Source organism: Lingula anatina, chromosome 2 (genome assembly GCF_051362555.1).
Source record: "Lingula anatina isolate TDL-2025a chromosome 2, LinAna3.0, whole genome shotgun sequence".
Taxonomy (NCBI): domain Eukaryota; kingdom Metazoa; phylum Brachiopoda; class Lingulata; order Lingulida; family Lingulidae; genus Lingula; species Lingula anatina.
Genome location: NC_141768.1, coordinates 38923425 through 38936742, shown reverse-complemented (window position 1 = coordinate 38936742; position 13318 = coordinate 38923425). Strand labels below are relative to the sequence as shown.

At 38.5% G+C, this 13318-nt stretch overlaps 2 protein-coding genes across 13 annotated transcripts in view; both read right to left on the bottom strand.

Moving 5' to 3' along the window:
• Positions 1-13318, bottom strand: part of LOC106170766 (uncharacterized) — a 29165-nt gene that overhangs the window by 1364 nt on the left and 14483 nt on the right. For 2 of the 12 annotated variants that reach the window (XM_087006694.1, XM_087006692.1), the window contains exons 2-8: positions 10841-10935; positions 8498-8693; positions 7947-8082; positions 6286-6384; positions 5924-6010; positions 5407-5568; positions 3231-3764 (exon numbers count right to left, since the gene is read on the bottom strand). In XM_087006694.1, the coding sequence (XP_086862820.1) occupies positions 3231-3764; positions 5407-5568; positions 5924-6010; positions 6286-6384; positions 7947-8082; positions 8498-8693; positions 10841-10935 (1309 nt within the window). Of the gene's footprint in view, positions 1-3230; positions 3765-5406; positions 5569-5923; positions 6011-6285; positions 6385-7946; positions 8083-8497; positions 8694-9964; positions 10147-10840; positions 10936-13318 lie in introns of those variants that run through there. The other 10 variants (XM_087006693.1, XM_024075261.2, XM_087006698.1 and 7 more) reach the window with 10 other exon arrangements.
• On the bottom strand, positions 4-3222 carry LOC106152158 (uncharacterized). Its single transcript, XM_024075265.2, has 2 exons — positions 1709-3222; positions 4-1239 (listed from the first exon to the last, which is right to left on the bottom strand). The coding sequence occupies exons 1-2, from the start codon at positions 2352-2354 to the stop codon at positions 920-922; spliced, it is 966 nt and encodes a 321-aa protein (XP_023931033.2). The 5' UTR covers positions 2355-3222; the 3' UTR covers positions 4-919.

Sequence of the window (13318 nt, the reverse complement as noted above, 5' to 3'; positions counted from 1 at the left end):
AAATAAAAACCAAACGTGTTTTAATTCTAGTTTGAATATACCTAATTTGCAGCCATTGGTCGGTTTCCAGGTTTTGTTCGCACCTTTCCTGAGCAACGTCACAATTTTTCATCAAGTTGATCTTTTCCCTAAATATTCACATGTAACAAATATATATAACTTTTGTGTTAACAAATACTGGAATAGAGAACGTGATGCATTATATTGAGGAGAAATTACATAAATGATTCATATAAACATTCAACTTTGTACTTTAAGTAATAATCAAAGTACAAATTTCAATATCTCAACTTCCAATTAAATTTTCTGTTTTTTAACAAATCAAATTATTACAGCAGATAAGCTAAACAGACTCTGGTGGAGTCAGACACACAGACATATATAGACATATATATATAGTATATAATTTTATTATCCCTTCATTTCCTTATATATATATATATATGTTTCAGAACTCACGAAACTCACACCATGTCTTTGGGAACTGAAACCTGTATCATGCAATATTATCAAACAAAAAAGCTTCCAGACGACACAATTTCAGTACGTACATACATAGAACTGATCTGGAAAGGTTAGTAGAAATAGATAATGTCAACTGCAACAAACATCATTCGCGTCACATATAAAGATAAAAATAGGTGACAAACCGCAACTCCCTATTGTTACCGGTAAAACCATTAAACACTGTACTGACAAACGTCAGCATACATTCTGGGAAGAAACAGTTCTAAGATGCTATGAAAGTTCGGACTGGGGAACGCTTACGCACACCAAATGGCGTCGTGGCAGTGTCTGGTAATGTTAGCTAGAACAAGTCCACATATGCTAGTACATGTACATCTACACAGTATTTATCATGTGGAAGTAGTGAACAACAAAACTCGTTACATGCACGTGCCTAAACAGTTTTCTTTTTTCAATTTTCCATATATATATTGCTGTAAGTAAAACACCAATCTCGTGCAAAAAATTCCATATTATTAGCACACGGTACAACTGGACATTGTCCTTCAATTAAGTCGCATGCACGTATACCTGGACTAGGCTCATTTTGAAATTGAGCCTCTGCGAACTTTGAGGCCTTTACTTCAGGTTCAGTGTTTGAACCCAATCCCGGGGCTTCTCTTTGAACCTCCATAAGGCCTATGGACATCACCTTCTTTGCAACAGCAGATGGCGCTTCGTCATCTTCCTGGACAGTGTTGTTCACTACACCATCCTTTGTTGGGACATCGGCTTTCGTGAGATAGATGAACGTTTTTATGTGATTAGATTCACACATACCTCTACTGTGAATTGGCATTTATTCGGGTCGGCCGTTCAGGTATTGTTGCGAGGATAGATGGTTTGTATGTAATATATATGCATCAATGAATGAACAGGACACTGAGTGGGAGGAGAGGCGATAAATGTACATGAAGTGAGAGAGACAGACATAAGGTTAACTGCGAGACCAGGCAGTGTAAAAGTTGGATTGACAACAGCAGAAAACACAAATATCGATAGGAATTTTACACTAAACAATGCTCAAGTACAAGACTTCTGAAATAATTTTCTTTCGATATAGCTTTTCAGACATGATCGTTAAGTAACGATTGTAACATAATACTTACTAATGCACAGCTGATGAAAATTACGTTAAAACACGAGGCCTTCTCCCCCCCCCCCCCCCCCCCCCCCCCCCCATAGCATGCAGCAAATATACCTGAGAGGTTGCAACCTGTCTTTTCCTCTTCAGTAACATTCCCAGGTACAGATGCCGGCAATCCATCCCCTTCTAACCTCTGCCAATTTGTTTCAGATGGACTGCTTATTTGTGATTCCTCTATATAATCGTTTGTGTCATAAGCGGACAACAAAATGAGCTCGGACGCTGACGAATCGGGCCCTGATGGCTGTGGTGAGGCGGGATCTATAGAGCTTATGGGCATCTTCCCTGTGGGGTGCTTTGCTGGTCTTGTTACAGGTGATTCTGGTGGTTTGCATGCTGATGGCGTTCCGTCTGCTTTTCTTGAAGTCGGTTCAAAGTCACTGCCCTCCGTTACGCCCGTATGCTGTGCTTCTGTTTCTTCTATATGTCCCTGTTGTTTTGGGGATACAGGTGATTTTGTCGGTTCTTGTTCTGCTAGTTTTACTGATATTGGGTCTGTAGTTGGTGGTTGCATTTCGACGGGCTCCTCTAGTTTCGTGGATGTTGAAGAATCTGGTTGTTCTAGGCCTGTGGGTGCTAACTGGTCACCCTCTGACGAAGTTGTTTTTTCAAGCTCTATGGAACATGGTTGTTCAGGATCTATTACAGGCGTTGACTTCTCGTTTTCCAGCTGAGGTACTGATTCTTCCGCTTGAATCATTTCTTTTACATCTAATGATTTTTGGATGGACAAATAGCCAGGCGCTTCGTTTTGAACATAGGGGGGGTTTTCATGGTCCTCAAAGACAGCAGTAGACTTAAGGGCTCCATCTGTTGATTCATTGGCTAATATGGATTATAGACATGTATGCATTTGACGATATAAAAACACATTTCCAAGTTATTGAAAAGATGAAAATGTGGGTAGATTTGTGAATTATGATATGGCCCGTGAAGGAAGATAATAGACATTGCAGACACAAAGACTTGAGGGAGCCTAAACCGGATCTAATGAGGAGTTGTTGTGAAGGTACAATTTCCGCACCTAGCAAAATGGGATGGGAGATAAAACTGTGACTTTGTGCCTACGACAAAGTTCCTTAGGCTTTGCATGCACAAGCTGCCGAAGCGAAATAATAGCATTTCGCTACCCCTGCATCCCCTTTTTCTCCTCCGCCTGTAAGTACAATTCTGGTAGGAAATGGCAGGACGTGTAGGGCCTAGTGCCTTAGGATGACTGGATTTGCATCACAAATGTTGGTCAAGGATTGATGAAACGGCTCATCATTAACATGGATAGATAAACGAACAACATAGAAATATTGTGTTGAGTGAAGTGATAGAGAGAAGGAAGATAGGATACTTAGATACAGACATAATATATAACATTTTAAGCTACCCAAAATAACGCGTGGTCAAACATCTTATCAAAGTCATTTAAATGTCATGTCACACAATCAAATGATATGCAGCAAATCATAAACTAAGCAATTGCCACAGCTTTTGAAAAACAAAAACCCCAATTAGTAGATATAGATGCTGATCACGAGAAAAATCCCCATGCATCCTTTAGCAGCAAGTCATGCAACTCATATACCTGGCTGGGTATCCGCTACTTCTTTTACCTCAGCTACCTGTACGTCTACGGGTGTCATAGGTTCTTCAGGTTTTGCTTGCTCTGCTTCATTTACGGCTTTATTTTCTGGTTCGGGTTGAACAACGACAACCTCTTGAACCGGTGCTGGTTCCTCTGGTTCTACTGGTTTTGGTTGTTCGGGCTCTGCTGCTTTTGGAACTTCTGGTTCTGCTGCTTTCGGAGGTTCCGGTTCTTCTTTCTTCGGAGGTTCAGGTTCTGCTGGTTTTGGGGGTTCTGGTTCCACTGGTTTTGGTTGTTCTAGCTGCACACTTACTGAGGCGGCTTCAGCTTTTGGCTCAGCTGCAGGTTTTGGTGGTTCTGGTTTGGGTTGCTCTGGTTCAGCTGCAGGTTTTGGTGGCTCTGGTTTGGGTTGCTCTTGTTTAGGGGGTTCCTGTTTAGGTGCTTCTGGTTTTGGGGGCTCCTGTTTTGGAAGTGGCGGCTCTGCTGCTTTTGGTGTTTCCGCTTTTCCAGGCGGTGTAGCAGGGGGTGTTTTTGCTAACATAAATAAAGATCGTTAGAATGCAAGAAAGAAAGGTACTTCAGCTTACTCTACGCGTACGACAATAACATGTTCTTATGATATAAATTAAACGACGAAATTGGCCGTTTACATAGCACGATAGAGAACGTATCCCATGATAGACAGTATTATCCTATGTCAATTTAAACAAATAAGGAAAAAGTAAGTAATTGGCAGATGTGAGAGAGCGCCAATGACACAGAGTAAACGCATTAAACACATCTATTAATTGTCGCAATAATAAACAATTCAAAGCACTTATGTGTTACCTATTGTGCAGCTGACAGTATACTAGCAATCACAGCTATTTTAGATGCAAAATGTGGGTGGATGACATCCACTGGATGTCGTGTGCAAGTTTGGAAATATGAACTGATATCTCCATTGGTAAAATGCTTAATCTAATTTTGTGTTGCATGTCAGCAATCGTAATTGTATCTCTATTGGACATTTTCATCTACAATAAATAAGCAAGGCTAAGACCAACCAGATAATAGAAAATCATACATGCATCTTGGTTAGACTAATATTAATTTTGAAATTAGTTTAGTATAAAAACGATGTTATATTATTAGTGAATTATAACGTGTCCCGTTCGTAAGAACAAAGGAACAATAAATCTGCATACCTCATTCCATAACTTCCTTTTACTGAAAATACTTTAAAATAGAGTTAAGCCTGTTAGTATCATTTGCTATTATATAGCTCCATTCGTTGTTACGGCGTTTGTATTTTTTCAAATACACTTCCTAATAAATTTAAACTACAGATAACATTTTACTTAGCAACTGTCGTTCCATTATTGTATTACACTATAGCACTTTATTCGTGTTGACAATGCTGAGTTTAGGACGTGACCATTATCAAATTTGGAGCTTACGTTTGAAACGGGGTTCACTACGTTATGTATGAACTCAGTGTTTAATGGGGCCAAGGTTTTTCTATGACAATGCCTTTGATGAATTTTAATTTACAGATTTTAATTTACAGATCTTGTTTTTTTTTCTTAAATTTTCTTAAACTTTCCCAACCTTTTACCAAATTACATAATACATTGGTGGTTCAGATCTACCTCTTAGTTGCACAAGCACACCCACTAGTATACTATGTAACGGACTTCATTATGAAACTAATCAATATAAAACCTCGCAGTCAGTTGTGGGTGCTTTGTTTTCGTCCTAAGACTTAATGATTAAAAAAAACGGATTCTCGAATTTCTTAAGATTCGCAGACAGAATTGCAAAAGTCAAAGTTCAAGGAGGCCGTGTTATTTCAAAACTGCTTTCTTGGAACTCTGACACTGCTAACCCTGCTTTAGTATCGTATGTTTTACTGCACTGTATGCATGTTCACTTTCACGTATGCTGTTGTTTGATGGTCTTTGTGGTCATTTTATGATTTAACTCAGAACTTAACTTTTTCTGCAAATGATTTCCAAAAAAGTGTTTAGGATAACTGACATGCAAACCTGCAAATTCCTTTATAAACTCAGGGTCTACATAAAATCACATCATTTCACACACAATTCCTATTAAAATTTAACCCCCGAAATATCTAATATCTAATACTTGGTGAAAAGGAAAAAAAGCAAAGACTAGATATCTTTGACAAAGATACCTGGTGTTAGCTGGACAACTTGGACTTGCATCTGGTTAGGTTCTACAGCAGGCTGGACATCAGCGAGGTTAAAGGTGACATTCGTGGTTACACTGACGTTAGTATTACCTGCAGAATCCTGTCTCTGGGGCTTGGGAGGAACAGGAGGGGGTGACTTAGGGCCTTTGTTGTGGTAAGTACGCGAAATTTAAGTAGGATAGAAGAGAAAAGAGAAAAAAGTGTATTTGTATACGTCTTTGCACCCATGTACAAATGATTGCTGTAAACATTTTTTCCTGTCAGCCAAGCTGCTCAGCATATACATTTGTAGAAAAAGAGAGATTTAATCAAAGCAATATCCTGCAGTAAAAACACATATACCAAGAAAAATTAGTTCGAAAAGAGAAACTGACTTCAAAGACAAAGAAGATGATTAAAAAGCTATTCATCAGCAAGCTTTGGCATTCTTGTTTTCATGACCACTTTAGTATAGAATTCTAGATTTTGGGAACTGCACACTGCAAATACCGCCACCTACCTGGAGATGTTGGTGACGCCACCTTTTGGCCGGGCGGCGGTGCCTGACCAGGCTTGGGTTGCGTTTTAGGAGGCATTTTTAACCCTGCTTAATCAAGAATAAAGGTAGAAAGAAAGAAAGAATAAAGTGAAAAGATGTAAATCCTAAGTTCCTCGTTAAACAAAAGCACCCTTCACTGGAAAGTCATTTTACAAAGGTATGTAACAAAGAAAAGAAGTAAGACGTCAGAAAAGCATTATAAAAGCTTGTTAATAAACTAAATAGATGCAGAACTGAATCTACAGAATTTATTTTATTTTCGAATCAGATATTAAGATAGCTAGGTTGGCACATGCAGTTGATGGAAATCTAAACTGTGGTACCTGCCGCATTTTGCGTGGATGCTTCTGCAGGTTTGTTCAGAGCCAAACGAGGAAAGCCAGGGGCCTCCTCCAGGGGAGATGCTGCGGCCACAGTTTCGCCTTACTCGATGAAATACCACACGAACACGCAAGACAACGACAAAGGCAGGGGGAGGAAAGATGAAGAGGTAAAGAATGCATTATGTCAAATGGAAGCAATTCAATACAAAATAACATTTAAGAAATATTCCATCAAAGGCCAACAAAGGAAAGGGAGGAATTGGCAAAAGTAAGGTAACGGTTGTGTCATTTATTAATTATATAACATATAAGGAAGGTTTCATGTTCAGGCAGCAACCACAATAATTGGAAACAGCATACATTTCAGCATCATCCTAAAAACTTGAACTGAAGCCACACGGATAGTAAAATTTTCAGCATAGACACAAATCAACGTTACATAATTGAATATTCCAAATTTTCTCTACACTTTTCCTAGGTTTCTGCTCGTGCTACCCTTTCATTCCCGGTATCAAAAGAAACCACAAAGCATGAAACGGACGAGAGAAAAAAAGAAGTCGTGTTTTGGAGATAACACTTGAGTCCTGGTTCCAACCGCAAGTCGTGCCAAAGATCTAACCAATTTCCCAGGGCTTGCCTGTTGTTGTTGTTATTTCCCTGGGTCCACGCTAGACAGTTCAACTCTCATAATTTACACTACATAACAGATACAAAGCCTGCCGCATATACATGTGGTACAATACGCTACAAATGGATATCCTTTACGCAATTTTTTTTCGTAAAAATAAACCCACCAAACGGTCGCTAACGATCGGTAGACCCAATTCTATATGTATATATATTATCAGATAACATTTCAAATTGTGGATTACAATTAATAGTCTCATAAAAGTCCAGTACAATAACGTAGGATTGAAATTGTGAACAAAACACTGTCACTTTCATTATTGTTCTTCATCTGGTTCAATGGTAAAATGTTTTAAAAGTAGATTAGAATTACATTTTTAACAGTCCTAGTGTAGTTAAAGGACAACAGAAGTCTAAAAGAAGGTTAGAAAGATAAACAACATTAAAAACACGCTGTAGTAATTTTTTATGAGATTCATAATTAATCGACTTACTGAAAAGGCTTGTGTAGCTGTACTGGTAACTGTTTGGCACTTGATTCTTTTTTATATCGTTACTATGCCTGTACTACTATGTTTATACTTGTTTGTAAAATATTAATATATATATGAAATTATTATTATCATATGCCTATAACACATTTGTTATTTGAGTAAATAAATAACATCGAATCAATGTAAAAATGAACAAGGAACTTGAAGATTACATGTAATATATTATTTTAACTAAATAACGCTGGAAATAAATACTACACCACTGAATATGGAAAAAATGCCTTCTGTACAAAAAAAGGGTTAAGTGCACTGATGATATGACAGTTAGTTTAAACAGACACAGACGTATTGCTTACATATTATTTATATATATGTTGTGTAACAAAGTTATTAATTTATCAAGTGGAAAAAAATAAATCCAAGTAAAAACCTAAATGTAACAGGAAAAATAAAGTAATCGTTATAATATCATATAGCGATATCAGCTTATACAATATAAAAACAGTATTAAGAAAGGTGTAAAGACGTCTGTATACCCACCTGGTTTAGCTGTCATTGTTACTTGCTGTGTCTGTTGGGCTGTAACCTCCTCCTTCACCTCCTTCTCGGCTATTTTCTGCTTGGCCTCCTTGAGCTCCGTTATGCCTTCAATTTCAATCAAACCCATTTTTACCAGCTGAAATATAAGATTTCTATTGAGAAAAACAATGGACAAAAGACAGTAACATAATGTTTGTAACAGACACCTGTAAGGATATCGTAAACTTAGGTATCTCGTGTCAGTCTGAAAGCGAAGTTACAGTATGTGCATTTTCAGAAGAAATCTCAATTAAAGGACAATACATTGTACAGTATAGTGTCCATAAACGACTTAGCCAACAGCAAGCATTTTTCGCCATGACCAATTCAGCGCGATCTGTGAACTTTTTTTCTTTCTTCTGTGCCACTATGTATTTTATTTATTTATTTGAGGGGGTGTAGAAAACTGATAGGTAGATCTTGAACAGAATCTTTAAAACCGTTTTGTTTTAAATTTTTTGACTTAAGTAAGACGTCTTAACTCAGACAGCCAACTACGTGAATCGACTTACCTCATGCACGTAGTCCATGTAGTTAAGTTTCCCGTTTGAGTCCTTCATTTTTGCGGCAAGGTCGGTGAGCTTGCGGTACTCAGAAAAGATGAAATGCTTTCGTACTCGCTGGAGGATAATTTCCACCTGGGTATACACCACGAAGCCGCTGTTGGACTTGTCGAATTCTTGGAAGCTTCGCCAAAGGGCAGTACCCCTGAGAAGGAGAACCTCATGATCATTGTATCGTGTATTTTGTATATTGAAACAATGGAAAACCATTGGTTTCTTAGGTCCAATATGTCACCATGATTCGCTGTTTTTAGATGTTTAAATAAGTGCATTTCTTTATCATGTGCAATGTGTCAATTCCAAATACAAAATAAATAAATAAATAAATAAATAAATAAATAAATAAATAAAACGTGTACTGGGAAACTGCAACTCAAATATTGTACATAAAGTTGCTCATAAAAACAAACTAAGGCGTTGGGAAAGATGAATGAGGTTGATTCTGCATCCTTGCTATGATTTATTTGTGTGTTTTTCAGTGATACGCGTCACATATTTACAACATTATTAAATAGGTTTCATCAAGATAAATCACACATTACTAGCGTAAAAATGCGTAACAAACATTTTAACAAGAGACATCTGACACCTTTAGGCTTTCAGATAAATCTTTCATTTTATCATCTTCTCCATCCTAACCAATAAAATGGCCAACCTGTCAGCACCTAATCAAGCCCCGCACCTACAATATTTTTACTCCCATCCATCCTGTGTACAGTCAGGAGAAGGAGGGGGTGAGGACCATACGCCACCCCTCCGTTTGTTTTCTTTCCTCTATTCTTTAATACATATACTGTAGGCCTACTGGGCAAACCAATGCAAATAAGTCTTCTCATTTCCCCAACCAAACAAATCATTTAAGACCTTGATCTGCCAGCAGACCAGCTATGATTAAAACTGTTGTTTTCAACAGATAAACCGATATACCATAGAGATTCAGCCTGATAAAGATTAATACCCCTCAATACATGGCGTACATCAGCTCAGGTTTGTGTTAAAAGTTCATGGAAATGATGTATGAGTGCACATGTGGTCTACGTGTCGATAGTGGGATTCCGGTGTGTCTGATGCCTTCACCTTACCTGGCCGACCGAGCCATCCTTGAGCTGCCCTTGATCATCCGATAATTCACTCACAGTTAACTGATGTTTAATGATTTGATACAGGTAGCTTTACCCGTAGGAAGCAGACCCTGCGACTACCGTGCAGTTTTAATTCTTTAATCATGGGCAATATCAAAATGCTCTGTTTATTGAAGTTTACTAAATAAGGCGCACCAACACCATGATCTAGCATGTTCAGGTTTTAAATTGAATCGATTCGAACCAACTACCATCTACGAGTGTATGCCTACTGTACTTAATCTAATCATTCCATATGCTCTTACACTTTGAAGTTGCTCTGGCCAGGACTCACCTCATTCCCCCACTACCGGGGCTTCTTGGAGCAGGCGCACGTCCGTAATAAGCCATGATAACCAATAAATAAGCTTAATTCTATAAAAGAGGTAAACCGTGAACACCCCACTGCAGTAACACTAGGGTGGCCGAAAGGATGGCAGAGAGGAAATGAATTGTGGGTAGGTCTGGAGCTATTTAAAGGCAGCCAAAAATGGGTTTCCATGCCCTTCCTGCGTGCCTGCGATGAAGGTAACGGGATTTTTGTGAAATGGCACCTGCTTCACGGATAAATGATACTACCGCTCATGAGACCTCAAGGTGTGATATTAGACGGATTATCATAGAATTCCATCGTTATTTTACTTATTTCTACTTATTGACTATTTGACAGAGTAAGATATTTCGGAACATCAAGTTGAAACTGACAGAAAAATATATATCACCTTGATGGCTAGGTGAGGTCAACCGGCCTCTCGTAAAAAAAAAAGCTTACCTTCATTTTTTATATTTAATTCATATCACAGATTACGTTTCAATAACAATCTTCCATAAATACCACCATATACAGACTGCAGTATGGCTTACTGTGTGTGTGTGTGTGTGTGTGTGTGTGTGTGTGCGTGCGTGCGTGCGCGAGTGTGTGCGTGGGTGTGTGACGCACGCGTGTAGCTGTGATTGATAAAAAGGGCCTAAACGCGTGCACCTTTCCCCCATATTATCCCTATAACAAATACGTGACGAAATTAGAACAGCAATAACGCAGACCAGCTTATGCAAGGCGTGTGTATACCGTGCATTGCACATGCGAAAGCACTGATCTGTGAGAAGTGTCTAAATTCCTAACACCTACAAAGTGTCTGCTAATGAATGAAGTGAGAGGCTGTGATCTTACTTGTGTTTCTTGATAAGGGTAAACCCCATGGCAGTCATGTATTCTTCAAATGAGATTTGCCCATCACCGTCAGTGTCGGCATCCTTAAACGCTCTCTGAAAAAAAAAGAAAAAAGGTGAAATTTCTACAGTCAAAAATAAACCAGAAAAAAAGTGTCATAATTTTTTGCCCCCACAACAGATGCATTTTATACCCGCATGGGAAAAATGCATTATGTGGCTTTTCGCTCTGACAAAAACGACCCAGGATCGCAGCTATGAATAGTCTTGGGTGTGATGATTGTGACATCATATTCTCAACTATAGCATTCACACCACTATCTGTTAACTAGTCTTTCCCAAGGCCGTCGTGAACTTTATTGTCCCTGACCGGGAATCTGACCCCAATTTAAAAGTGGCGTGTATGTTACGCCTACACAGCGGGACTCTGAACAAAAAGTACACATTCTAGACAAATCCATATGTACACTTCCCTATATAAAAGCATTACATTGAAAAACAGGTCTGACTGTAAGTTTAATATCCGTCTTGTTACCGAGCCAATAAAACTTTGACCTAGATTCTTAAATTACACTCTGTGGATAATTAATGTCATTCTCAGTTCCATATAGTGTAAAGACAGTGCAGTATTGTCGCTGTATTGCAGATTTTAATGTACGCAAAGATCTATATCTAAAAACCTCTGCAAAGATTTATAACTCGTTTTAAATCGCTGTTTAATGCGTACGGTTTGTATTATTACATGTCTAACTAAATCATACACTGATAATGTACACGCACCGGTATATAAAAGTAGAATCTCATAAGAGCAAGTCATACATTATTGATAGGTATGCGGCAAATAACGCGCGTTATATAATAACATGACAAACGTAGACTTGTCTGCTAACCTGCTTTTTCATATCTGGGTGGAGCAGGCATTTTAGTTGTTTCGCATGTTCTTTTCATCAAGTCTTAAAACCTAAGAAAAATAGCGTAAGTTGTTCGCTCTTTCCTTGGGCATAGTGAGTACAGTACAGTATGCGTCGTGCTAAAAGTACGGAGAATAGGCTGATCTGTGCAATACCCCGTCGCTTTATGGTTACCGAACCCTTCATGTTCTCAAGTGATATTACCACTCTTCAAATACGGTGTCATACAAGCAAATACTCGTATCTGGGAAAGGAAGTTATGCGCCCCACCTCTCATACCACAGGCTTTTCAAACCCATTCAATATCTATATAAACTGGATTGGAAAACATTTCCATATATGATCCATGCATAATATATGTATAATGTACAGGTACATATATCACGGACAAGCTTGAAATGACAAGGTGTTGCCAGCATGAAGGTGACCTCTGAAACCACGTGTATTGTTTGTGTGGCTGGATGCCACAGCCCATCTCAGTCGAGACATATAAAATAGTGTAATGGCTTTAACGTAAAACTGAGATACGCATTCGCGTAGTATGCGAAAGCTGTCTGGGTTATCTTTTTCACTCAAGGCACGTATCTTACATTCCTAAGCATGGCGATGAAATTGTTTTCTTGAGTTATACAGTAGCGACATATTCATTGACAGTAGCCCTTTATCAGTAAGGCTCCAGAGGCAAAAAAATATGTTGTCGTGTCAGCATGAAATCTTTTAAAATACACTTCAAACGTCGCCGGCACGCGGGTGGTTGACCATGTGCGCTTGACTGATACGAATTGCTGGATTCCACCGAGTTTTGTATCATATACCTCATGATGCCTGGCCACTGTGGTACGGTCAGCTGTATGCTCCTTGCAGTGGTGTGATTTCCACTGACCTGTGACCATTCTTAAACCTCGACTAAAGACGTCCATGCATTGTTCACGTCCTGTGTGCTGACTACAAAAATCTATTGACTTTTTTGCTATACGATTTGAGAGTTAATTTCTTTATGAAATGAAAAAAACACGACAGTAATACCCAGTCGATTCCTGTCATTAAATAATTGATCAATATATCTATAGTGTTAATGTCGGTTGTATTATCTTATGATTGATGCATAGTCAATTATAATGGCAGACAGCAAGAGAGTTTCCCAATATACTACATTCTAGCATTCAAAGTCCAGCACGTACAAGTACTTAGGAAAATACAGACTTTCACTTTGTACACAGACTTATATTCTCTGCATCTTAACGTCACTTAAATTAATTGGGTATGCGTTTCATTTTTCTTTCCACTAAATGATTGAAGTGAAAAAAGTAGGCCTATGACATTATAAAATATTGATGCAATGATTTTAATGAATATGACTAATCCTAGCCAGATTACCAGGGGAAGTAACCTAAAAAATAATACTGTGTAAGAGTATCAGAGGTTTTACTAAACAGTAAAGGCCCGGTGTGCACCTTGGCCAGACAATTTATTTTACTTCAACGTCCCCTCGGGTAAACGAACACGCGTTTTGTCGCCCCCACGCTGTGAGGAGAAAGAGACAAACAGCTCGTGTCTGGGTATATATT